Genomic DNA, 26537 nt, shown 5'->3' on the forward strand with positions numbered 1-26537 from the left:
CACTATATGAGTTATGGTAACTCAGGTCCCCTGGCTTCCCTATTATCTTCCAAAGCAGAATGTTTACAAGGCTTAGTCTAGCAACTACATTTCTATAGTCATTCATTTTCTAGCTGAACAGGCTGCTCGGGGTTTTCTTCTGTGGGAGGAGAGAAAAGGGTTCCGGCATGTACAGTGGGAGAAGGATAGAGCAGATTTAGTCCTCAGGCAAATACTGAGACACCCAGGTGGTATTAAGAGCTCAATATTCACCTGACTCCAGGTTTTTGTTTGTTTGTTTGTTTTTCCCCCCCAGGTAGGGTCTCACTACCCCAGACTGACCTGGAACTCATAGTGATCCTCCTACCTCTGCTTCCCCAGAGCTGGGATTAAGACATGCATTACCATACCCGGCCTTCTTTTAAATTTTATTTATTTGAGAGAAAGGGGCAGATTAGATAGATAGATACAGAGAACACATGGGTGCCTTAAATCCCTTGTGTCCCTATAGTGGGATTGAACCCAGGGCTTTACGCATGCTAGATAAGTGCTCTACTATTGAGCTATATTCCCAGCAGCCCTCTGTGGATTTAACAAGCTGCACTAAAGCATTACATTCCACTGTGTGCATCTCACTCTACGTGGAAAATCAAATCCAGGGCACCAGACTTTGCAAGCAAGTGCTTTTAAATGCTGAGCCATTTCACCAGCCCTGTTCTCAGTCTATATCCAAATCCACACTGAATGGTTTGTTACTACAACAGACTAACACAGGATACACTGACCTTTTATCATCCTAATATTCTCCTTGTTTGAAACTGCATACGCTTCAACCCAAGACTTTGTTTTAATCTGGATAGGAAATGCCTCCATCGCTAGACTTTTTTTTTGGTACATGGGAAACAGTACTGAGATCACAAATGCAAGCACAGGAGAATTGTAGTAAGATGGCAAAATGAGAGGTAGCCACAGTCTCCAATAAGCTCTCCTTGTGTTCTCAACCCTATCAGTGATTGCTTTGGTACCAAGAGCTTCAGCAAAAAGCTGACCTTATCTTTGGGAGTTAAGCCCATAGACAGGATCAATAGGCTCCCTGGAGAAATAAACCAAAAATAACATCAAAATCTGAACAGAGTTAAAAAACAACTAGAGGGGGCTGAAGAGATGGCTTAGCAGTTAAGACATTTGCCTGCAAAGCCCAGATACCAGTTTGACTCTCCAGGATCCACATAAGCCAGATGCACAAGGGGGCGCATGCGTCTGGAGTTTGTTTGCAGTGGCTGGAGACTCTGACCTGCCCATTCTCTCCATCCCCCTCTGTCTGCCTCTTTCTCTCTCTCTCTCTCTCTCTCTCTTACACACACACAACTAGAGTGCTTGCACAGTTTTCTTCCCTCAGTCTCTCTGACAATGACATCCTAACCTCTATTTTTTTAAAGATTAATTTTTATTTATTTATTTATTAGAGACAGAGAAAGGAAGAGAGTGAGAATGGGTGTGCCAGGTCCTCTAGCCACTACAAACGAACTCCAGATGCATGCACTACCATGTGCATCTTGCTTACATGAAAACCGAGAAAATTTAATCTGGCTTAGAGATGGTTAAGGCGCTTGCCTGAAAAACCAAAGGACCCAGATTCGACTCCCTAGGACCCATGTAAGCCAGATATACCAAGAGGGCACACTCATCTGGAGTTCATTTGCAGTGGTTGGAGGCCCTGGCGTGCCCATTCTCTAATAAATAAATTACACACACCCTTTACTTGTCAGAGAGAAGGAGAGAATAAGTACATGATAGCTTCCAACCACTGAGCTCCAGACATATGTACCACCTTGTGCATCTAGCTTACGTGGGTAATAGGTAATCTAACTTGGGTCCTTAGGCTTCACAGGCATGTGCCTTAACCACTAAGCCATATCTCCAGCCCATGCCCATAATCTCTAATTTTTTTTTTTTTGGGGGGGGTTTTCAAGGTAGGGTCTCACTCTAGCCCAAGCTGACCTGCCTGGAATTCACTATGTGGTCTCAGGCTGGCGTGCAGCACTTCTCCTACCTCTGCTCCCCAGTGCTGGGATTAAAGGCTTGCACACCATCATGCCATTCCCCCCTCAGGTAGGGTCTGGCTATAGCTCAGGCTGCCTAACCTCTATTTTTTTCAGCTGCCAACACTTTCCTAAGTTTTGTTTTCTATATGCTTCTACTATACAGTGAACCCTTTTATAGTGATTATTTCTCAAGCCTCCCAATCCTGGTGTATGCTGAGAATCACACCCTTCTAATCTCATATCCTGGCAGGTAGTAATGACCTCATCAGGGAGATATCCCATACTGGCTTCTAATTCCAGTGTCAATACTTTTCAGCATCTTTTGCTTTGAAGGTCCTTGTGAAAGTCATTAAGCAGCTACACCAAGATACAGAAATGGAAACAGAAGGATTCCTTATAGTCTCAATTACTTTGAGCTAGTGATTAGGCTCATCTGGTGTTCAGAAAGCAATATTATTGTAGGATGAAAAAACTCAGCTTTCTTCAACTTGACCAACTAAAAAAGTTAGGGAATTAATTACAAGTACAATTTGAGAAGCAGGCTGAGACTTGCTGCAATGAAACTGAACCAGTTCACCCTCCCTCCTCAGATGGAAAACAAAGCAGCATGTTGAGGCAGGAGTCAGAGAACCTGAAAACCAAAATGGAGACTGAGTCATGCATGGGTTCCAGAGCAACAGGCATACTAGAGAAAGAATTACTAAGAGGAGGTGAGGCCACCTCAAACCTTTTCTCTAGAACCTCAACACTACTTCTCACTTCTGCTCACTTCCCACCATTATGTCACAGCCTATATAGGAGGAGCTGCAAAACTTGTTTAGCAATGAGAGATCAAGTAGGCCAACTTGAACTTCCGTATCACACTGCAAGACCACAAATGTTTTTATTCACAGTATTTTATTTATGTCTCTTTTCTTGCCCCTTCTCTTGAGAGAGTAATGTCCATGACCTTCAGTTCTTACATTATTCTACCTGTCATAGATTAGCCCCATCAAGGGTATATGAGCTGGTAGAGACTTATTACAGAACGTGTGGGTGGCTCCTGTAAAGCTACCAAGAGACAAGCCCCAGCTAGTTTTGCAAATATGTGATGACATTCCAGCAGTTTTATCCCCAACAAGAAGAAAGGAGTTAAAAGTCCCCAATCACCTACTATGTGCAGGATCTTCTTCACGGCACCACTTGGCATCACTTAGTAAATAAGCCCATGAGAGAGGCAGTAGTGACCACATCGCTGAGATGAAGTAATTGAAACTCAAAGTAACAGCATGAACTGTCAAAATTCAAACCGACATGCTTGACTATAAGCCCAGTGCTCTAGGCTTCCCTTTGCTCTAGCGAATCAGAGCCCATGTGATCCTGCCTGCTGACCAGCGAATGGAGTAAAGCAAACAGGAGAAGCAACTTTTTGCTACTTTCACCTGGAACTTGTAAGTAGACTATTCTACTGGGAAGAGTTACAGGAAAAAAAAAATCAATTCATTACATAAGGGCATCCATTCGATATATGCCTACCTGATACAGGGGAAATCCCTATTCCTGACAAAATATATTACAAAGGGAGTCAACATGCTGTTGTTTCTCAGTCATGCATGTTACTTGATGTAAAGTTAAACATCAATTATTTCTGAGGCATGAAGTTAAGCCACATAAGTAAGTTACAAAATAAGAGTATTCCTTTATTTTTATTTGTTTGAGACAGGGTCTCTCTCAAACAGGTCAGGCTAGCTCTGAACTTCTGATTCTCTTGCTTCTACCTTCCAAGTGCTGGGATTACAGGCAAGTACCACCAAGCCTGGTTTATACAGTGTGAGGATTGAACACAGGGCTTCATACATATTAGGTAGGTGAGCACTCTACCAACTGAGTGACAATCCCATTTACATTTATATATCTTTCAAAAACTTTACATCAAGTAGCCTGAAGTTGGACAAACAGGTTGAATACAACAAAACAGCTTTTGTAGGTAAGTATACACTGTCCCATTACAAAGACATAATCAAAACAAAACCTTAGGAAAACATTTAACCAAAGAAGTGAAAGGATAAAATGCTACAGAAGGATGTAGAGCTGTCTCAGTGGCCAAAAGAGTTTGCTTGAGGGGGCTGGAGAGATGGCTTAGCAGTTAAGTGCTTGCCTGTGAAGCCTAAGGACCCTGGTTTGAGGCTCAATTCCCCAGGATGCCAGTTAGCCAGATGCACAAGGGGGCACACGCGTCTGGAGTTCATTTGCAGTGGCTGGAGGCCCTGGAGCACCCATTCTCCCTCTCTCTCTATCTGCCTCTTTCTGTCACTCTCAAATAAGTAATTTTATTTTAAAAAGTGCTTGCTTGCAAAGCCTAGCAGCCAGGTTTGATTCCCCAGAACCCATGTAAAACCAGATACACAAAGTGGCACATGCATCTGTAATTAGTTTGCATCAGCAGGAGGCCCTGCACATCTATTCCTTCTCTCATTCACTTTCTCCTTGCCAACAAATAAAATATATTTATTTTTCTATGTAGGGTCTTGATCTAGCCTAGGTTGACCTCAAATTCACTATATAGTCTCTCTCAGGGTGGGCTCTAACTCATGGCGTTCCTCCTACCTCTGCCTCCCAAGTGCTGGGATTAAAGGTGTGTGCCACCACGCCCAGCTTATATATATAATTGATGCAAGAGGATTGCAACAGCAAGAGGATTTTTATTCCAAGCATGCTGGGGTCCACAGTCATACACCACGCAGGGGTAGAGGACTGCAGAGCCTAAATATATATATTTTTTAATGCTGCAGCCAGGCCTAGTGGTGCACGCCTTTAATCTCAGCATTGAGTAGGCCAAGGTAGGAGGATTGCCATGAGTTTGAGGCCATCCTAAGACTATATCGTGAATTCCCAGTCAGCATGGACTAGAACAGGACCCTACCTTGAAAAAACAATACTGCAGAAATTAGGTTAAAACAGTAAATGGAATGATAGATATGTTGTATTCATTCTTTTGGATTTTTTGGTCTCTCTCTGCTTACAACTAAGGAAATAAAGTATTTTTAGAAGTACACACTTGGGTTGGGGATGGGATGTTGGTTCAGTGGATAAAGTATATACTGCTCAGGCATGAGGAGGACCTGAGTTTGGATCACCAGAACCCAAGTAAAATAAAACCCAAGTAAGATTGTGGGCATTGTGGCATGTGCCTGTAATCTGTGTTGGGGAGGCAGAGACAGGCGGTGAGCTCTACACATTAAGTGGGAGAATCCAACTCAAAAAAAGGGAAAAAAGGGTTGGAGAGATGGCCGTTAAGGCACTTGTCTGCAAAGCCTAAGGACCCATGTTTGACTCTTCAGATCCCACATAAGCCAGACACACAAGGTGACACAAGCATACAAGGTTGCACATGTGCACAAGATGGCACACGCATCTGGAGCTCAATTACAGTGGCTGGAGGCCCTGGCATGCCAATTTTTTCTCTTTCTCTCACTAACACACACACACACACACACACACACAGAAAATGAGGTGTGGGGCTGGAGATGGCACAGCAGTTAAAGGTGCTTGCTTGCAAAGCCTATAAGCCCAGATTTGATTCCCCAGTACCCATGTAAAGCCAGATGCACAAAGGAGCACAGGTGCCTGGAGTTCGTTTGCAGGGGCAGGAGGCTCTGGTGCACCCATACTCTTTTTGGTTTGTTCTCTTTCTCAAATAAATTTTAAAAAAAAATTTCAAAAATTAGAAAAAATAGGCTGGAGAGATGGCTTAGTGGTTAAGGCACTTGCCTGTGAAGCCTAAGAACTCATGTTCGAACCTCCAGGTGCTACGTGGCCAGAGAGACACGCAGTGATGCAAGCAAGCAATGTCGCACATGGGCACAAGGGGGAGCACATGTCTGGAATCCATTCACAGAGGCAAAAAGGCCTGGTGTGCCCATTCTCTCTCAAAAATAAAATAATGAAAAGAAAAAAGAGAGTAAAGAACAAAAATAAGATGAAGAGACTGAAGAGGACTTCTGATACCAGCAGTGTGACCTCCACATGCTCACACATCTGCACACACACGTGCACCCACTATATATAAAACATGCATACATAAAATAATATACTTCACACAAAGACACACTAACCACTAGCCTAATTTATCCCAGAAAGGTGTTTTGTTTCATTTGTACAATATTACAGCTTTAAAATTCAAAAGAATCTGAGTATTTTAGGTTTGGAGGAAACTGTCTGATTAACTGTAGTCTACAACACTCTCGAGTGGTTTATAGCCAATATCACACTTATTCATGCACCTGTGTTCTTCACCCATGAACAGGGAAGAGAACTAAGTATCTGAAAGGCAAAGACAGAATTCATGAAGGGGTGGCGAGCTGTTCAGTGCCTCTTTCTTCTAGAAGAAGCCACGCCTCCACTCCCCTTTACGCCAGTTAGTTCACATGTGTAGTGATGTGCATGTATACACAGCATGGTTTCATTGGCACCCACTGGCTTCCTACGCTAATTTCTATGCAATTCAAAGCAAAAGACACAAAACTGTGAATTTAAAAGGACACATAAGAAGCCCAAGATGTTTCATCCTCAAGCTCCAGCCGCTGCATCTGCTCCTTTCACAAGCCCCCAGCATCACTCACCTAGTGACTTGCTTGTGAAAGTCTGTAAGTTGTTTGTGTGTCACTGTGACAGCTCCCACAGTTGTCTCCTTTGGCAAACCTTTCAAGGAATTCTCTAACCATCGACAAAAAGTCTGTGTAGAGAAGTTGGATAAGAATTTTAAAAGGAGGCAAGGTTTACTTACCTGGGACCCTATAGGTTGTTTCCTTAGTAGCATTTGCACCCCAGAGTTATAGCAAATAAGGTAATGACAAAAGTACTGTAACACTCTGGCTGGATGCAGTATGCAAATGCAACTGCGGCCTTAGACTTCCCTTCAGAAGGGTAGTGAATGTCGTTTAGATGGAGGCCTTCCATGCCTTGGAAATGAACTCTCTTCTAGATGATGTTCCTGTCATTAAACTGTAACACTGAAAAAGTAAAGATATCCCAGAAAACCCTTTTAAACACTAAGTCCTTAAATATCAAGACCAATTCAAAACAAATGCTCAGATACCAGAAAAACATGCATACTAAGAGACAAAACGCCTACTAAGTAAGTGTGGTGATCTGAATAAAATGCTCCCATAGGCTACATATACTGTGCTTTAGCATGGCCAGAGAATATAGCATTTGGAGACCAGCAGAAGTTTGCCTCAGCCAGCATGGCCCTGGTAGACTTTTCTTAAAATTTTTTATTTTAGCTGGGTGTGGTGGAGCATGACTTTAATCCCAGCACTCGGAAGGCAGAGGTAGGAGGATTGACATGAGTTTGAATCCATCCTGAGACTACATAGTGAATTCTACGTCAGCCTGGGCTAGAGCAAGACCCCACCTCAAAAAACTAAAAGTAAAACAAAAAAAAAAGATTAATTTTTTTTTTTTTTTATTCAGAAGAGAAAGACTGATTGATTGATGATTATGGATATGCCAGGGCCTCTTGCTGCCAAAAATCAAACTCCAGGCCCACGTGCCACATTGCATAACTGGCTTTACGTGGGTGCTGGGGAAGTGAACCCAGACCCTCAGGCTTTGCAAACAGGTGCCTTTACTCTTTTAAACATTTTATTTATTTACTTGGGGTGGGGGGGAAATGGGCATGCCAGGGCCTCTAGCCACATTGCAAACAAGCTTGAGATTCATGCACCACCCTATGCATCTGGCTTATATTGGCACTGAGAGGAATCGAACCTGGGTCCTTAGGCTTCGCTTTGTTTTAACTGCTATGCCATCTCTCCAGCCCCCGCCCCCATAACTAATGAATTTATTTGAACGTGTATGTATGGGTGTACATGTTACAACATAAAGGTGGAGGAAAAGACTCCTATGCTCTTATGTTCTTCCTCTCTCCCTCCTTACTTCCTTTTCTTTTTGTTTTTTTCAAGGTAGGGTCTCCCTCTAGTCCAGGCTGACCTAGAATTCAATCTGTAGTCTCAAACTGGCCTTGAACTCACAGCGATCTTCCTATACCTCTGCCTCCCCAGTGCTGGGACTAAAGGCATACCATGGCCAGTTTCTACTTCCTTTTTTTAAATCCCCCCTTTTTATTTATAATGAGGAAGAGAGTGTGTGTGTGTGAGAGACAGAAAGAGAGAGAACTGGCACAACAGGGCATCCAGCCACTGTAATCAAACTCCAGGCGCTTGTGTCACCTTATGGTCTGGCTTAAAGTGGGACCTAGAAAGTCAAACATGGGTCCTTAGGCTTTTGCAGACAAGTGTCTTAATGGCCATCTCTCCAGCCCTCCATTTTCTTTTTGACAGGATTTTGTCAGACTAGCTGGCTTGTGAGCTTGGGATTCTCCAGGCTCAAATCCCCATAATCATAAGCAGTTGGGATTACAGATGTTTCCATACAGCTTTACCTGGGTACTGGGAAACTGAACCAACAAGCTTTGCAAGCAAGTGCCTTTGACCACTGAGCAATCTTCCCAGCCCTTGATCTTTTTCTTTTCTTTCTTTCTTTTTCTTTTCTTTTTTTGGTTTTTCGAAGTAGGGTCTCACTCTAGCCCAGGCTGACCTGGAATTCACTATGGAGTCTCAGGGTGGCCTCGAACTCATGGCAATCCTCCTACCTCTGCCTCTCGAGTGCTGGGATTAAAGGCGTGCGCCACCACACCCGGCGATCTTTTTCTTAAGTGAGATGTTTACTAGGGTCCCAACTTTCAGCTGTAAAATTGCCTTTTGTTTTGTTTTTCTTTTTTGTGAGACAGGGACTCACTCTACTCAAGGCTGACCTTGAACTCATGGTGATCCTCCTACCTTAGCCATTCACGAGCTGGGATTATAGTCATGAACCACCACACCTACTAATTTATCATCCCACCCATTTTTGTACAAAAACACTAAACTAAAAAGCAAAAAACAAATGATCTAGCACTGTTGTTTGCATGTGAAATGTCCTCTATGGCCTCATGTGTCAGTGACTAACCCTAATACCCAATCCCATGCTGGGGGAGCCTTGCTGAAGGAGGTGTGACACTTGAAGTTTATTAGTCCAGTCCTACTGGGTGTTCACTTGGTAGCAGTTTAAATTAAAAAATTTTTGAGAGAGAAAGAATGGGTACACCAGGGCCACTTGCCACTGCAGACAAATCCACACACATGCACCACTTTGTGCATCTGGCTTTACGGTGGGTACTTGGGAATTGAACCTGAGACTTTGCAAGCAAGCATCTCTAACTGTGCCGACTCTCTATCCCTTAGCTAGCTCACTCTTGTTGCTACCTCCCAGCAAGGAGATGCCCAGCCTCTGCTTTGCCATGCCATGATGAGACTTCCCAAGACTGTAAGCTGAAGTAAACCCTTTCTGTCCATATGCTGTTTGTGGCGGGGAGCTCAGTTCCAGCAGTGAGAGGGTAACTGCTACAAGCACAGAATGGTCCTTTACCAGCTTCCAGGGAAAGATCTGAAACATCTGGTTAAAAACCTAAACAAATTCTCTAGAAAATAGGTTCTTTATGAAGAAAGAGGAGAAAAGAAGAAAGGGTTTTTAAACAGTTGATTCAAGTTACAAGAGAAAGGCAGTATGCAACCTTCTATGAAGAATTTGTATACTCAACTTGGAAAATGATTTGGCTAAGACACTGCTCTGGGAATGAAAAGTTTCTCTGGAGTCCTGTCCTTAGTTACAGTGTTAATCCATTTATAGGGTTGGGACAACCCAAATGTGCATTTGAGATCTTTTACAAAAATTCAGTTGCAAGTTGCTGTTAACAAAGGACAAATGCTTTATTTTTAGTTATTTATTTGTAAGGAGAGAGAGGGGGAGAAAGGGGGGGGGGAAGGGAGGAAGGGAGGATGGGAGGAAGGGAGGGAATGAACATACACCAAGGCATCTTGCCAGTGCAAATGAACTCCAGATGCATGTACCACTTGGTCCATGTGGCTTTACATGGGTACTGGGGAATCAAACTTAGGTATCAGGCTTTGCAAACAAGTACCTTTAACCACTAAGCCATCTTTCCAGCCCATTATCTGACAGTTAAGTGGATATCTACATAGTAAATTCTCATAAGCACATGGCTACTTGGTGTCTGTTCCTGTCCATACCTGCTGTTACCAGTTTCTTAAATAGCTATTTATTTATTTATTTATGTACTTATGTGTGTGTGAGAGAGAATATGAATGAACGAGAATGTGCCAGGGCCTCTTGCCATTGCAAATGAACTCCAGATGCATACGCCACTTTGTGTATTTGGCTGTATGTGAGTACTGGGGAATAGAACCTAGGCTCTCAAGGTTTGCAAGCAAGCGCCTGTAACTGCTGAGTCATCCTTCTACATCCCCCCCACCCTCACATTTTCTTATGTTAGCACTTCATATATGCTACAAATTAAATGTAAAATTAAATCTACCTGTAAGTCTTGTTATTTGGGAGCAAAGGGTATTTACTAAAATATTTAAGCAGAATATGGAGGTTTTATTTATCAAATTAGGACTATTATTAGGATCTAGGGAGGGGATCAAACAGTACTTTCTTTATGAAAACATTCCATACTAATGCATTAAATTGAAATAAAACATGTGTTCTGAACAAATAACAATGGGACACATGGGTATATTATACATTATTATTCATTATTTATTCTATGATTCTGGAGGACAGCCCAGTTTAGATACCAATGTGTATTTTCCTGAAAGATTTTATATTAATATTAAAAATTATAGACCAAATGTGGTGGTGCACACCTTTAATCCCAGCACTCAGGAGGCAGAGGTAGGAAGATCACTGTGAGCTTGAGGCCAGCCTGAGACTACACAGTGAATGCCAGGTCAGCCTGGGTTAGAGAGAGATCCTACCTCGAAATGACGTCCCCCCCCCCACCAGATAATAGTATATCCACACTGGGCATGGTGGCATACCCTTTATTCCCAGCATTCCAAGAAACTAAGCCTTGAAAAACAAAGAAATGACAACAACAGAAAAAAGAAATTATAAATCCTATTTTAAAACTACTATAATTTTATTACTATGCTCAAAATGTTGCATACTACACATGAGCATTTATAATTATGTGGCTAGTGCTGAAATTACTTGAAAGATGTGAAAGCTACTTGTCTGTGTTATCTGTCACCCCAATGACCATGAGGATTAAAATACCTGGACATTAGATAGCTTCAATTTTTTTTTTTTTCTCCAGAGCTGGAGATGTGGTTCAGTTAGTACAGAGCTTGTCTGGCATGCACAAAGTCCCAGCACCACATCAACCTTGTGTGGTAGTGCATGATTGTAATTCTAGCACTGGGAAGGTAGTGGTAGGAGAATCTGAAGTTCAAGACTGTCCTCAGCTATATTAGATGTTAGCCTGGGCCACATGAGACCCTGACTCAAACAAACAAACAAACAAACAAACAAAACAAAAAACCCACTACGGTCTAGTTCAGCAATACAGTGCTTACTCAGCATGCATAAGCCCACCCCTCCATAATTTTTTCTCATATTTAGGTGGTGAAAGGGCCTGGGTCAAGTAGCCCCAAAGGGAGAAATCAATCTAAGTGTATATATGATGGGTTAGTCTTAATATTTATGCACCTACAGATGTTCTGTCTGCATTTATCACCAAGGAATAATAGTACAATATAAAGTCTCCAAAGTGAACACTTCATGAAGATTTAGATACTTTCTTTACATAACTGAGTACCTCACAAATGGATTGACTTTCCACTGGCTATCCACAAAGCTGAATTCAATGCTCTGTATATATTTCTGGTAATATACATCATGAACCTGGCAGTGACACAAACATGCCTTCAAGAACCCAATTATTTGGGAGGCAGAGGTAGGAGGATCACCGTGAGTTCGAGGCCACCCTGAGACTACATAGTTAATTCCAGGTCAGCCTGGGCCAGAGTGAGAACCTACTCCGAAAAACCAAAAGAATCCAATTATGAGCTGGGCATGGTGGCACACTCCTTTAATCCCAGCACTCAGGAGGCAGAGGTAGGAGGATTGCCGTGAGTTTGAGGTCAGCCTGGGCCAGAGTGACACCCTACCCCGGGGGTGGGGGGGGGGGGGGGAAGAACCCAATAACTAACTACTGGCCTTCTACGGGGCTTTGTATCTACCAATTCAACTTAGTGATATGCCTACATTTGGTTCCAAGAATATGTATGATAGATCTGTTTTGAAAGTTAGGGCTAGCTTCAAGGAACAAAAGCCTATTAGATTTAGGGTGAGGTAGATCACCAGTGAAACATTCTTACCGGTCTATCAACTTGCATGATCTCCCAGAGCACTTCCGCCACATCTGGCAGGGTATAAGGGGGGAGGCAAAAGCAGCACGTGTGCAGCAGCTGGCTTACAAGCTGCTGCCCAAGCTGGTTCATCACCTGTCCAATCAGTTCTTTCCTTAATTCAAAATCTTCTTCATGCTGTAAGAAAGTAAAGACATCAGACTGGGGACAAGGATATATATAAACATTTATTTTGGTTTTTTGAGAGATCACTAGCCCAGGCTGACCTGAAATTCACTATGTAGGCTCAGGATGGCCTCAAACTCTCGGTGATCCTCCTACCTCTGCCTCCCGAGTGCTGGGATTAAAGGCGTGCGCCACCACGCCCGGCTCAGGCTTGTTTGTTTTTTGAGGGAGAGTCTCATTCTTGCCCAGGCTGATCCAGAACTCACTCAGTAGTTCCAAGCTGGCCTCAAAGTCATAATGATCTTCCTACCTCTGCCCTTCGAGTGCTGGGATTAAAGGTGTGAGCTGAACCCAGCAAGAATAGATTCTGACTGCTCTGTACATACTCAGCACAGTTATTAGAGACTCAAATGACGAAAACTTGGCTAGTGACTCATCCACTATGGTACAGGTTTACTAATACATATCAAATAAAGACAAATAGAATAATGGTTTTCCTAAATCCAAAATGATGTGGAAGGGGTAGGGAAGAACATAAAAACCAGAAGATGAGGGAGTGCTTTAGACATGAAGTGGCCACTATCTTCATAACCCAGCTGCTACTGCTACCTGTGCCACATCTACACAGTATTAGACCCATCAACATTGTGACATGGATGATGGAGGAGGAAACAAAACAAAACAAAAAATCATCAGGGGCTGGAGAGAGGGCTTAGTGGTTAAGGCGCTTGCCTGTGAAGCCTACGGATCTATGCTTGATCTCTCTCCAGATCCCACATAAGCCAGACAAAGGTGACACAAGTGCAAGGTCCCACATGTGTACTAGGTGAGGCATCTGGAGTTCAAACGCAGTGGCTAGGGCCCTGGCATGCCAATATCTCCCCTTCATTTAAAAAAAAAAATCAAATATCAAAATAGAAGAGGGAGGGCTAGAGAGATGGCTTAATGGTTAAGGCGCTTGCCTATAGGGCCAAAGGACCCAGGTTCAATTCCCCAGGACCCCTATAAGCCAGATGCACAAGGTCTGGATATGTCTGGAGTTCATCTGCAGTGGCTGGATGACCTGGTGGGCCTATTCTCTTATCTCTCTCTCCTCCTTTCTGTTTCTTGCTTTCTCAAATAAATAAATAAAAATAGAAATGGGACTAGCCAGAGAGAAGGGGTTCAGTAGAGGTGGGATAGAGTAGGGAGACAAAAGAAGGTAATGGAGAGGAATTATGTTCAAAATGTACTATGTACATTTTAAAAACTGTCAATAAAACAGTTAACAATAAGAGAGATCATAAGCTGCAAACTAGAAAAGGCACAATGTTTACACTTACGTCATTGGCCACTCCTGTGTGGATGAGGTCTCGTAGGAATCTCATGACACTACAATTGGCATCTCGGTGATCCAGTGTAGTAGATGCAATGGCCCACTGTAAGATTGGGATGACTACTTGGCTCCTCAGCAAGGTGACAGGGCTACGCTGAATAAACCTGGTGTGGGAGGAGAAGCTAGGTGCATATGACAAGATTAGGCTACAAAAGCCAAGATAAAAGACAAAACCATGGAGAGAGTAAAAAAGTCAACTAGTTGCTAAGAACTGTCGGGAGGAGACATTATAGGTACTATGGCATACCTGTCACAACTCAAACTGAACCCAAAAATATATTGTATGAACTGCAGGTAATTTTAATGTATGAATGTAATTCTATGGGCTTTAACAAGCATATCACTCTGGAAGACAGGGTTGTGTGTGTGTGGGGGGGGGGGGGTTTGTAGACAAGCTGCTCCTTTTATTTCTTTTCTCTTTTTTTTTTTTCTTCACGGTAGGGTCTCACTCTAGCCCAGGCTGACCTAGAACTTACTCTGTAGTTCTAGGCTAGCCTCAAACTCATAGCAATCCTCCTACTTCTTCTTCTTTTTTTTTTTTTTTTGGTTTTTCGAGGTAGGGTCTCACTCTAGCCCAGACTGACCTGGAATTCACTATGGAGTCTCAGGGTGGCCTCGAACTCACGGCAATCCTCCTACCTCTGCCTCCCGAGTGCTGGGATTAAAGGCGTGCACCACCACGCCCGGCTTCCTACTTCTGCCTCAAGCGTCCAACTAAGATTTTATGAATCAAGTCAGATAGCTTCAAAGGTCAAAAAGGGGGGGGGGGGCTGGAGAGATGGCTTAGCAGTTAAGCAATTGATTGTGAAGCCTAAGGACCCTGGTTCAAGGCTCAGTTCCCCAGGACCCACGTTACCCAGATGCACAAGGGGGCACACGCATCTGGAGTTCGTTTGCAGTGGCTGGAGGCCCTGGCATGACCATTCTCTCTCTCTTTCTATCTGCCTCTTTCTCTTTCTGTCTGTCACTCTCAAATAAATAAATAAAAATAAACAAAAAAAATTTTTTTAGAAAGCTAGATATGGTGGCACATACCTTTAATCCCAGCACTCAAGAGGTTGAGGTAGGAGGACCACTGTGAGCTCAAAACCAGCCTAAGACTACATAGTGAGTTCCAGGTTATCCTGGGCTAGAGGAAGACCCTACCTCAAAAAACAAACAAACCCTAAATAAAATCCCAGGACATCAATAAGAATCAATAAGAAATGCTTGTGTGAGCTGAGCATGGTGGTGCACACCTTTAATCCCAGCACTTGGCAGGGAAGCAGAGGAGGGGGATCACTGTGAGATAACTTTTAAGGTACCTTAAAGTCCTCAAAATCCTTGATTCTAAAATATGATTCTATGTGAAGGACCTTAAACTTCAGGAGGAGAGGCATGTATGAAGTAACCAGTGGCAGCATGAAGAGTTAACACTTCCAGCAGTTTGCTGAGGTTATCTAAGCAAGCACTTTCTCTTCTGGCAGTGGGGCTTGAGCCCAGAGCCCCCACTGTGCTTTATCCCCAGCCCCTACTACAGACACTTTTGTCTTGTGCATGTTCCTCCCATCACAAGAACTCAGCTCCTTTTCTCCCTGCTCGCATCCAGTACCTCTTTACCTCTGGGGATACGGCAGCTCACAATGAACTTGGAGTTATGAACCATTAATCCACCTTCTCCAATGGCCTCATTTTACAGAGGAGGAAGCAGTAAGGTATCGGATGACATTAAGCAGTGATAGGGAAGAGCAATTAAAAAGAAATTTTGCTCGTCAGGACTGACCTGGTGGCTAACCTGAACAGGTCATCTACAGTGTCAGGATGATTCTGGAGGCCATTCTGCTGTTCCAGGAGCTGAAAGGTGGGGAAGCACAGGGCCTAGAACAGAACAGTCATTTAAAAGGCAAATGCTCACATAATGCCACAACACTCAGACTTGTCAAGTATCGTAAGAACAAAGGGAGCAAGGAGTGGAAGCACACAGGTTGGAAATGAAAAAAGGTTGTGATGAGAAGTAAATCAGAAAAAAATAGAAATCTTTTCCAGTTGAAACAAAGTTTTCACATGAAAAGTCCACATTTCAGAAAGAGAGTTAAGTTGTAATAGGTTTCAGTTGATGAAACTGGACAAACATCATCTTACAGAATGAATGATTAATATTCTTGTTTTAAAATGCTTATTCTCATGTGTATGTGTTGTATGTGTGCATGTAGGAGCAGAGGACAACCTCAAGTATCCTTCTTCAGGGGTTTTCTACCTTTTATTGTTTTGGTTTTCCAAAGCAGGACTTCTCTCTAGCCCAGGCTGACCTGGAATTCACCATGTAGTCTCTGGGAGGCCTCAAACTCATGGCTATCTTCCTCCCTCTACTTCACAAGTGCTGGGATTAAAGGCATGCTCTACCACACCAGGCTTCTTTAATTTTTTAAAAATATTTTATTTTTATTTATTTATTTGAGAGAGAGAGAGATATACAGAAATAGACAGGTAAAGAGAGAATGGGCACGTCAGGGCCTCCAGCCCTGTAAACGAACTCCAGATGCATGTGCCCCTTGTGCATCTGGCTTATGTGGGTTCTGGGGAATCAAACTGCTTGGCTTTTTGAAATGAATTTTGGCGATCTAACTCAGGTTTTCATGCGTGTAAAGCAAACACTTGACTGACTAAGCTATACTCTCAGCCCTATGTGTTTACTTTTGTTTTATTTTTGGTCTTTTCAAGATAGGGTTGCACTCTAGTCCAGGTTGACAACAATCCTCCTACTTCTGCCTCCCAAGTGCTGGGATTAAAGGCATGTGGCACCATAGCTGACTTTTTTTTTTTTTTTTTAATTTGAGAGACAGAAAGAGAGAAAAAGAGAAAGAAAGAGGTGGGAGAGGGGGGAGGAACAGAGAGAGGGAGAGGGAGATAATGGGTGTGCCAGGGCCTCCAGCCACTCCAAATGAGCTCCAGACACATGCGACCCCTTGTGCATCTGGCTTACATGGGGCCTGGGAAATCGAACCGGGTCCTTTGGCTTTGCAGGCAAATGACTTAATTGGTAAGCCATCTCTCCAGCCCTTTTTATTTATTTATTTGATTTAGACAGGGACTCACACTATAACCCAGGCTGACTTGGGGCTCACTATATAGCCTAGGCTGGCCTCAAACTCACAGGAATTCTTGCCTCAGCCTTCCAAGGACTGGCATTATAACAATGTGCTACCATATCTAACCATCTCAGTTTTAGATTTTTAAAAACTGATTTATATATTGAGACAAGATCTTGGTACATAGCATAGCACAGGCTGTCTTCAATTCCTAATTTTCCTATATCCTGAGGCTGGGATCATAGACATGAGTCACCATGCCTGGTTTAGGGTTAGAAAGTTTTAAAAGCAAAGACACTATTTATGTAAATTTCCCTCAAGAAATAAATGAAAATTTTAAAACAAAGAAATGTCAATTTTATTTTTATTTATTATCATCATCATCATTATTATTATTATTTTTGGTTTTTCAAGGTAGAGTCTCACACTAGTGCAGGCTGACCTGGAATTCACTCTGTCTCAGGGTGGCCTTGAACTCATGGCGATCCTCCTACCTCTGCCTCCTGAATACTGGGATTAAAGGCGTGAGCCACCACGCCCGGCTAATTTTATTATTTTGAAGAGAACACTGAGAAGGTTTCACATAGCCCAAGCTGACCTCAAACTTACTATGCAGCTGAGGCTGACCTTGAACTTTTGATGTTCTTCTTGCCTCCACCTCCCAAGTTCAGGGATTCTAGGCATATGGCACCACATCCAGCTTGAAATATCCATTTTATTTTATTATTTATTTATTTTGTTTTTTCAAAGTAGGGTTTCACTCTAGCTTAGGCTGACCTGGAGTTCACTATGTCATCTCAGGGTGGCCTCCAGCTCACGGTGATCCTCCTACCTCTGCCTCCAAAGTGCTGGGATTAAAGGTGTGCGCCACCACGCCCAGCTATTTATTTATATTTTTTGGTTTTTCGAGGTAGGGTCTCACTCTGGCCCAGGCCGACCTGGAATTCACTATGTAGTCTCAGGGTGGCCTTGAACTCATGGCGATCCTCCTACCTCTGCCTCCCGAGAACTGGGATTAAACAGGCGTGTGCCATCACACCGGCTCTGGCTATTTTAGTTTATTTAGTTATTTATTTATTTCAAGGTAGGGTCTCACTCTGGCCCAGGCTGACCTGGAATTCACTATGTAGTGTCAGGGTGGCGTTGAACTCATGGTGATCCTCCTACCTCTGCTTCCCAAGTGCTGGATTAAAGGGATGTGCCACCATGCCCAGCTTGAAATATCAATTTTAAATGAGAAGATATCATGTGGGAAGGAGTATACTTAAGCTTGGCATGGTGGTGCACACCTCTAACAGCAGCACTTGAGAAGTACAGGTGAGCAAACTGTCATGAGTTCGAGGCCAGCCTGAGACTACGTAGTGAATTCCAGGTCAGCCTGGGCTACAGCAAGACCTTACCTCAAACAGCCAAAAAATAAAGATAACAATAAGTGGTATACTTTAACTATACTGGGAATTTATTCTAATGCCTCTTATTAAGCCTAAAATGCTTCCTGTTACTTTTCAAGGTACAGTCTCATTCTAGCTCAAGCTGACCTAGAATTCACTTTGTAGTCTCAGGCTGGCCTTGTACTCACAATTATACTCCTACCTCTGCCTCCCCAGTACTGGGTGGGATTAAAGGATGTACCACCATGCCGAGCCAATTAACCAACTTCCAACCTCCCTAATAATAGAAAATCAACATGCTTTGATGGCAGTAGAAATAAGAGGACGGTAAAGAACACATTGCTAGCTTTTTAGGTCCTTTAGATCTGATGTGTCTATGCTTCCCAAGAAAAACATACCTGAAGCATGTCTAGCAGTCCCTGCCGACAGCCTTCTTCCATACCATACTCGTCCACAAGGATACTGCCAAGGTACAGGAAACAGGAGTGCTGATGTACATGGTACACATTCACCATCTGCCAAGGAAACCAATCAGTTCAAATTTTCACACTCCAAAAAGCATCAACTGGGCTGGAGAGATGGCTTAGCAGTTAAGCACTTGCCTGCAAAGCCAATGGACCTAAATTCGATTTTCCAGGGCCCATGTAAGCCAGATGCATAAAGGGGCCTACACAACTAGAATTTGTTTGCAGTGGCTAGAGGCCCTGGCATGCCCATTCTCTCTCTCGAATAAAAAAGAAAAAGAAAAAGCATCAACTTAGTGCACAAGGTACCACATGCACACAAGGGGGAGTTCATCTGGAACATGTCTGGAGTTCAACTGCATTGGCTAGAGGCCCTAGTGTGCCAATTCACTCTCATTCATCAAAAAAAAAAAAAAAAAAAAAAAAAAAAAAAAGCATGAACAACTCACTGGGTGTGGTGGCACATGCTTTTAATACAAGCACTGAGTTCCAGGCCACCCTAAGACTACATATTGAATTCCAGGTCAGCCTGGTCTAAAGCAGGACCCTAACCCGGAAAAAAACAAACAAACAAAAAAACAAAAGCATCAAGCATCAATAACCTGTTTCAAGAAAGATATTAGTGATAGACTGGTCTTTTTTCTTAAAGGCAATCTACTAAAGTTTGTTAGTAACATGTTGTAAAACAATTTCTTTTTTATTTTATTTTTGTTTATTTATTTGAGAGAGGGGGAGGGAGGGAGGTAAGGAAAGAGAAAGAAAGCAAGAGAGAATGGGCATGCTAGGGCTTCCAGCCACCACAAATGAACTCCAGATGCATGTGCCACTTTATGCATCTTGCTTACATGGTCCTTTGGCCACCCTGAGACTACATAGTGAATTCCTGGGCAGCCTGGGCTAGAGCAAGACCCTACCTCAAAAAAAAAAGAAAGAAAGAAAGAGAGGGAGACGGGGGGGGGGGGGGGGGCAGAGGGGAGGGAGGGGAAGGCAGGAAGAGGCAGGCATGGTCACAGCACTTGGGAGGCAGAGGTAGGAGGACCGCCATGAGTTGTAGGGCACCCTGAGACTACATAGTCAATTCCAGGTCAGCCTGAGCTAGAGTGAGACCCTGCCTTGGAAAACTATTAAAAACAGAAAAGGAAAGAAAAAAGGTAGCAGTGGGGGGTGTCTGGAGAGATGGCTTAGCAATTAAAATGCTTGCCTGCAAAGCCAAAGGAACTGCGTTCGAATTCCCAGAACCCATATAAGACAGATGCACAAGGTGCATGCTTCTGGAGTTTATCACCTGCAACAGCTGAAAGTCCTAGCAAACCCATTCTCTCTCTCTCTAATAAATAAAAGTAAATTTAAAAAATTTAAATGTGCTACAGTGACAAAGTTATGACCCTGCTGAAAGGTTAATATCAACACAAATTACTTTGTTATTTAAGCTTAGGTGTCTTCCATAAGATAGTTCTAGATGTGAATATTTCTGTGAGTCATATTATTGTAATTTCCTATCTTAATGATGAAAAGAATCAGATTTGTGGGCTGGAGATATTGTTCAGTGGTTAAGGTACTTGCCTGCAAAAATTAACGACCCAGGTTCTATTTCCTAGTACCCATGGAAAGTCAGATGCACAAAGTACACATACATCTGGAGTTTATCTGCAGTGACTGGAGGCCCTGGTGTGCCCTTTCCCCCCAATTTGCTTGTAAAATAAACAGATAGAATTTTTTTTTTTTTTTTTTTTTTTTTTTTTTTTTTTTTTTAAGAATTGGATTTGGGATAGAGAGAGAGATGGCCATGGTTAAAGGTGCTTGTTTGAAAGCCTGACGACCAGGGTTCAATTCCCCAGTACCCACATAAGAAGTCAGATAAACAAAATGGTGCATGCATCTCAAGTTCATTTACAGGGCAAAAGTCCATGTTGCACCCATTCTCCCTCTCCCCACCTCCATTCGTCTTATAACTAAGTAAATAAAATAAACTTAAAACTGCTCAGAGTAAGCCAGGCATGGTAGTACATGCCTTTAGTCCCAGCACTTGGGAGGCAGAAATAGGGAGGATCACTGTGAGTTCAAGACTACACAGTGAATTCCAGGTTAGCCTGAGCTAGAGTGAGAGCCCACCTTGAAGAACAAAAAAAACAGCTCAGATTGGGCTGGAGAAAGTTTAACAGTTAAGGCACTTGCCTGCAAAGCCTAAGGACCCATGTACAGCCAGATGCACAAGGTGACACAAGCAAGGTTGCACATGCATACAAGGTGGCACATACATCTGGAGTTTGGTAACAGTGGCTGGAGGCCCTGGCATGCCAACTTTCTCTCTCTTCTTCTTTTGCATAAAATAATAATAATAATGATGATGATGATGATGATGATGCTGATGCTGCTGCTGCTCATATCGCTGAGGTAGGAGGATCAACATGAGTTTGAGGCCACCTTACATAGTGCATTTCAGGTCAGCCTGTGCTACAGTGAGACACTACAAACACACCCCCATAAAATAAAAAAATAAAAATAAAAAAAACACCCTCAGATTGGAGCCGGGTTTGGTGGTACATGCTTTTAAGATAGGAGGACCAGGCTGGAGAGATGGCTTAGTAGTTAAGCGCTTGCCTGTGAAGCCTAAGGACCCCGGTTCAAGGCTCGACTCCTCAGGACCCACGTTAGCCAGATGCACAAGGGGGTGCATGTGTCTGGAGTTCGTTTGCAGAGGCTGGAAGCCCTGGCGTGCCCTTTCTCTCTCTTCTCTCTCTGTCTCTGTCTCTCTCTCTGCTTGCAAATAAATAACTTTAAAAAAAAAAAGATAGGAGGACCACTGAGATCGAGGCCAGCCTGAGACTACAAAATCTCAAAAAAAAAAAAAAAAAATCAAATTTATTTATTTATCTGTTTACTTTGGATTTTTCGAGGTAGGGTCTCACTCAAGCCCAAGCTGACCTGGAACTCACTGTGTAGTCCCAGACTGGCCTCAAACTCACAGTGCATCCTTCTACCTCTGCCCCTGGAATGCTATAAATAAAGTTGTGCACCACCACACCCAGCTTAGATTTATTTTTGACAAAGACACTTGTGTGAACAAAATAGAATAAAATCTCTCTGGGTCAAAACATAGAATGTTTGACTTGCTACATACTGTCCACAAGGATATTATAAAAGCTGAGTATGCTGGGCATGGTGGCACACATCTTTAATCCCAGCACTTGTGAGGCAGAGGTAGGAGGATTGCTGTGAGTTCGAGGCCAGCCTGAGACTACACAGTGAATTCCAGGTCAGTCTAAGCTAGAACAAAACCCTATCTAGAAAATAAATACATTTTTTTTTTAAAAGCCAAATATGAGTCATTCTCTTCACATACTTTATCATTAGAAAGTGTTGCTGTGCAGATGACTACCATAAAAAAGAGATGACAGACTTTCTCTACAGATAACCCATCTACCTCCAGAGTATTTACTTTGTACTTAACAATCAAAAGGGCTTCATTTCATCAGCAAGGATGTTGCTCTCAGGACATACTCTGTGCCCAGCAGCAGTTCATCTTGTGGAGAACTCACCTGAGTGACGAGCGGCTGCAGCAGGGCTGCAGATCCTTTGCCCACACAGCGAACAGCGAAGCGCAGGCATCTGCAGCAACGCTCTACAATCCGATTATCAGCCCGGTGCTTATTCAGAGTCTCAGATAAAACTGGCCATATCTGAATCAAAATTAAAGAGCATTAAGAAAGAAAAACTGAACCCAGGACATCTGCATTTACAAACAAGTGATTTTAACTGCTGAGCAGTCTCCCCAGCCCCTGATCTCATTTTTTGACACAGGGTTTTTTTATACTATAGTCCAGGGTAACCAAAAACTCATGGTGCTATTCGTACCCCAGCCTCCCAGGGGTGGAATTATAAGCATATAGCCACTAAACCTGGGTGATGTGACTTCTGAATAATTTGATTAGGTTTTTATTTCTATTTTTAAAAAAGTATCTTTATTAGCTGGGCATGGTGTCACACGCCTTTAATCCCAGTCCTCACGAGGCAGAGGCAAAAGGATTGCTGAGTTCAATGCCACCCTGAGACTACATAGTAAATTTCAGGACAGCCTAGGCTACAGGAAGACCCTACTTCAAAAAAAAAAAAAAACCTTTATTTATGTACTTGCAAGCAGAGAGAGACCGATAGAAAGAATGGACACACCAGGGCATCCAGCTATTGCAAACCAATACCAGTTGCATGTGCCACTTTGTGCATCTAAGTGTGTGTGGATACTGGGGAACTGAACCTAGGTTCTTAGGCTTTGCAACCAAGTGCCTAAACCACTTAGCTATTTCTCCAGTGCTGATTAGTTCTTTTAATAGGAACATGCATGGCCTGAACTTGCTGGTATGTGTATTTGAGCAGAGGTTCAATATATTATCCATTCTTAAAACCTAATCACTTCAGACTTTAGAACAGCAAGAACATGTTTAAATGTATAAAAAAAACCAGATACATATTGTCCTAAATATTAGACTTTCTTCAGGAGGATAAAAAAGAATTAATGCTGGGAAAGAGGTATTTAAAGGCAGTTCTGGAATGGTAGAAGACTAGAAGACCTTAACAAAAGCGCTGGGGTTAGGAAATGGTATCATTTAATACAGGTAACAATCAAGGATATTTAGCTTTCATGTAACTTCCCCTCTAAAGTGTGAACCACACTTCTTAAAACCAAGACTCTTAATCCTCACCTTACCTGGAGTGAATAGAGTACAAGGGAAATATTATATATGTTGGAAACAGAAGCCACAAGGTGCTGTCAGTAATATTTTGTTAGGACTGCTCAGACCTTCTAGCAAAACTAGAAGTCACAAAGTCAATTTCTACTTCTTCTTTGGTCTTAAAGTGCATTTATCCATAGCCTGTTGCAGTTAAAGGTGCTTGACAGCCTAGGTTCAAATCCCAGTCACTCACATAAATCACATGCACGCACACACACACAAATAAATCAATACATACACTTTTAAAAGCTTGGATTCCATGGCACCCATTAGCACTTACTTCTTGTATGACTTTTTGGCATGGATGAGTTTGTCCATTTTCCACAATAGGGTTGGTGTGTCTAGGAAGAGAAAATTAAAATTAAAATAAATAAATAAATAAGAGGGCAATGGTCCCAAATTGTGAAAGAATAATTTCACTGAGGACCCAGACCCTTATTCTGGCTTGTTTAACTATAGTATCATTCTTACCACGTAAAAGAATCCAGGTGGTATAGTTACTTACTTTTAACATCTTTTCCTAATATCCCATTCAAACATAAACACATACTTTATATCATTTTGTAATTTTGTTTCAAACACCTTTAAGTCTTTCAGTAGAACATGCAATTCTGATGATACAGGCTGTAGGGCATTACTGACTTTTCTATTTCCCTCTTATGTAAACCTATGTAGTTTCTTCAAAATTAATAAAAGAGGTAGGAAATCACTGTGAGTTTAAGGCTAGCATGGGAATACCATGCGAGTTCCAGGTCAGCCTCAGACAGAGTGAAACTCTAACTCAAAAAAAAAGCACAAATACCAACATCAAGCTACTCTTATTAGTAAGACAATTTAATTAAAGCATTTCTATTCCTTGCAGATTCTCATCAATTTACTGTAAAATCAAGGTCACTGTTAACAGGCTCTCAGGATGGTTTGTATCAAGGTTCGCCTAACAATACAAGGAAAGTACTGTGGCAAACTGAGGAAGACTCTTTTTAAAAACATATTTTACTTATTTATTTGACAGACAGAGAGAGAGAAACGAAAAGAAAAGAAGAAAGGGCACACAGATAGAAAGAATGGGTGTGACAGGACCTCCAGACACTGCAAACGAACTCCAGATGCATGTGCCACTTTGTGCATCTGGCTTACATGGATACTGGGGAGTAGAATCTGGGTCGTTAGGCTTTTCAAGGAAGTGCCTTAACCACTAAGCCATCTCTCCAGCCCTAGACTTTTTCTTGAGGCAGGTTTTCACTCTAGCCAAGACTGACCAGGAACTCACTATGTAGGTCAGGGCTAGCCTCAAACTCACAACAATCCTACCTCATCCTCTCCAAGACTGGGATTAAAGGCTTGTATGGCACTATGCCTAGCAAGGAAGACGTTTATTGACAATGACTAATAAGCCTCACCTCTGGTGGACATGCGCGCGCACATACACACACACACACACAGAGCCAGGCCTTTAACATACTAAACATAGACTCTATTTATTTTTCTGATATTCCAGTTAAACCCATAAATCTCACAAGTTTATAAACTATGTAACTCAGTCAGGATGACCCTTAGAACACTGTCAATCAAGTGCCTTTGTAAAGGCATTTGTGTCTGGAATAGCAAGGAGAAACAGCAACATTACCAGAAAACCTACTAGAATTGCAGTTTTCAGGTTTTGCCCAAGATATAGTGAATCAGACACCTGGGGAATGTATCCTAAGTAATTGGTGTTTTGATAACCTCTCCAGGTGATTATGATGCATATTAAAGTTGGAAAATTGACAAGAGACCAAAGGGTACTTTGTTTTCTGAGATAGGGTCTCATTCTAGCCCAGGCTGGCTTAGAACACACTCTGTAGCTTCAGACAGCCTTCAAATTCACGGTAATCTTCCTACCTCAGCCTCCTAAGGGCTGGGAATAAAGGCATGTGCCACTCCACCCAAAAGGTATTATTATTACTACTTTTATTTTTTGGTTTTTCGAGGTAGAGTTTCACTCTAGCTCAGGTCAACCTGGAATTAACTATGCAGTCTCAACGTGGTCTCGAACTCACGGCGATCCTCCTATCTCAGTCTCCCAAGTATTGGGATTAAAGGTATGTGCCACCACTCCCAGCTTATTTATTATTATTATTATTATTTTTTTTTTTTTTTTGAGGTAGTCTCACTCTAGTCCAGGCTCACTGAGGTCCAGGCTGGTCTTAAAACTCCCAGTGATCCTCCCAAGTGCCACCACACCCAACTACAAAAGTGTAAATTTGAGACAGGGTATTGATAAGTAGTCCAGGCTGCCTTTGAACTTGCTATCATCCTCCTTCCTCAGTCTGCTGAGTGCTGGGATTATAGGTATGTGCCACCATGCTTAGTGAAATCAATTATATTCTTTCTTATTTATTTTTTAGGGGGGGTTGACATAGTGTCTCACTCTAATCCAGGATGACATGACAGAACTATGTAGTCTCAGGCTCAAACTCACAGTGATTCTCCTACCTCTGCCTCCTTAGTGCTGGGATTAAAGGCATGTGCCACCACGCCTGGCTCAACTATATTCTTTTTTTTGTTGTTGTTGTTGTTTTTTGTTTTTTGAGTTAGGGTCTCACTCTAGCTCAGGCTGACCTGGAAGTCACTATGGAGTCTCAGGATAGCCTCGAACTCACGACAATCCTCCTACCTCTACCTCTTGAGTACTGGGATTAAAGGTGTGCACCACCACACCCAGTTATCAACTATATTCTTAAAGGGTCTTTGGCAAAGATATACCAAGAAGGAATTCTCGAAATTTGTCTTTGCTGTTTCCTGACAGAATTATGGGACGTACTTGGAGTCTGCTTTAAAACAAAAGAAAAAAATCTTGCTTATTTCACTGTATAATGGTTTCATTTGTGTTTTTAATCCCACTGAAGAAACCAAGGTCTCCCTTCTTACCTAAATATCACGGCCAGGCGATCTAAGAACACAGTGGGATCTGAAGATATGCCATTGCTGGGCTCCTGAGATAATAGCTAAAGAGAGAAAAATATTAACATATAAAAACCTGTAACAGAGACTGCAAGACACAATTAAATATCAAACTTTGTCT

At 42.5% G+C, this 26537-nt stretch overlaps 1 protein-coding gene across 3 annotated transcripts in view; it reads right to left on the bottom strand.

The window, feature by feature from the left end:
- Positions 1 to 26537, bottom strand: part of Tnpo3 (transportin 3) — a 98987-nt gene that overhangs the window by 3369 nt on the left and 69081 nt on the right. For 2 of the 3 annotated variants that reach the window (XM_045159966.1, XM_045159968.1), the window contains 8 exons: positions 26384 to 26460; positions 23754 to 23814; positions 22283 to 22423; positions 18678 to 18794; positions 15583 to 15677; positions 13768 to 13924; positions 12290 to 12457; positions 6626 to 6738 (listed from right to left, as the gene is read on the bottom strand). In XM_045159966.1, the coding sequence (XP_045015901.1) occupies positions 6626 to 6738; positions 12290 to 12457; positions 13768 to 13924; positions 15583 to 15677; positions 18678 to 18794; positions 22283 to 22423; positions 23754 to 23814; positions 26384 to 26460 (929 nt within the window). The remainder of the gene's footprint in view (positions 1 to 6625; positions 6739 to 12289; positions 12458 to 13767; positions 13925 to 15582; positions 15678 to 18677; positions 18795 to 22282; positions 22424 to 23753; positions 23815 to 26383; positions 26461 to 26537) is intronic. The other variant, XM_045159967.1, reaches the window with a different exon arrangement.

Source organism: Jaculus jaculus, chromosome 10 (genome assembly GCF_020740685.1).
Source record: "Jaculus jaculus isolate mJacJac1 chromosome 10, mJacJac1.mat.Y.cur, whole genome shotgun sequence".
In the NCBI taxonomy this organism is placed as follows: Eukaryota; Metazoa; Chordata; class Mammalia; order Rodentia; family Dipodidae; genus Jaculus; species Jaculus jaculus.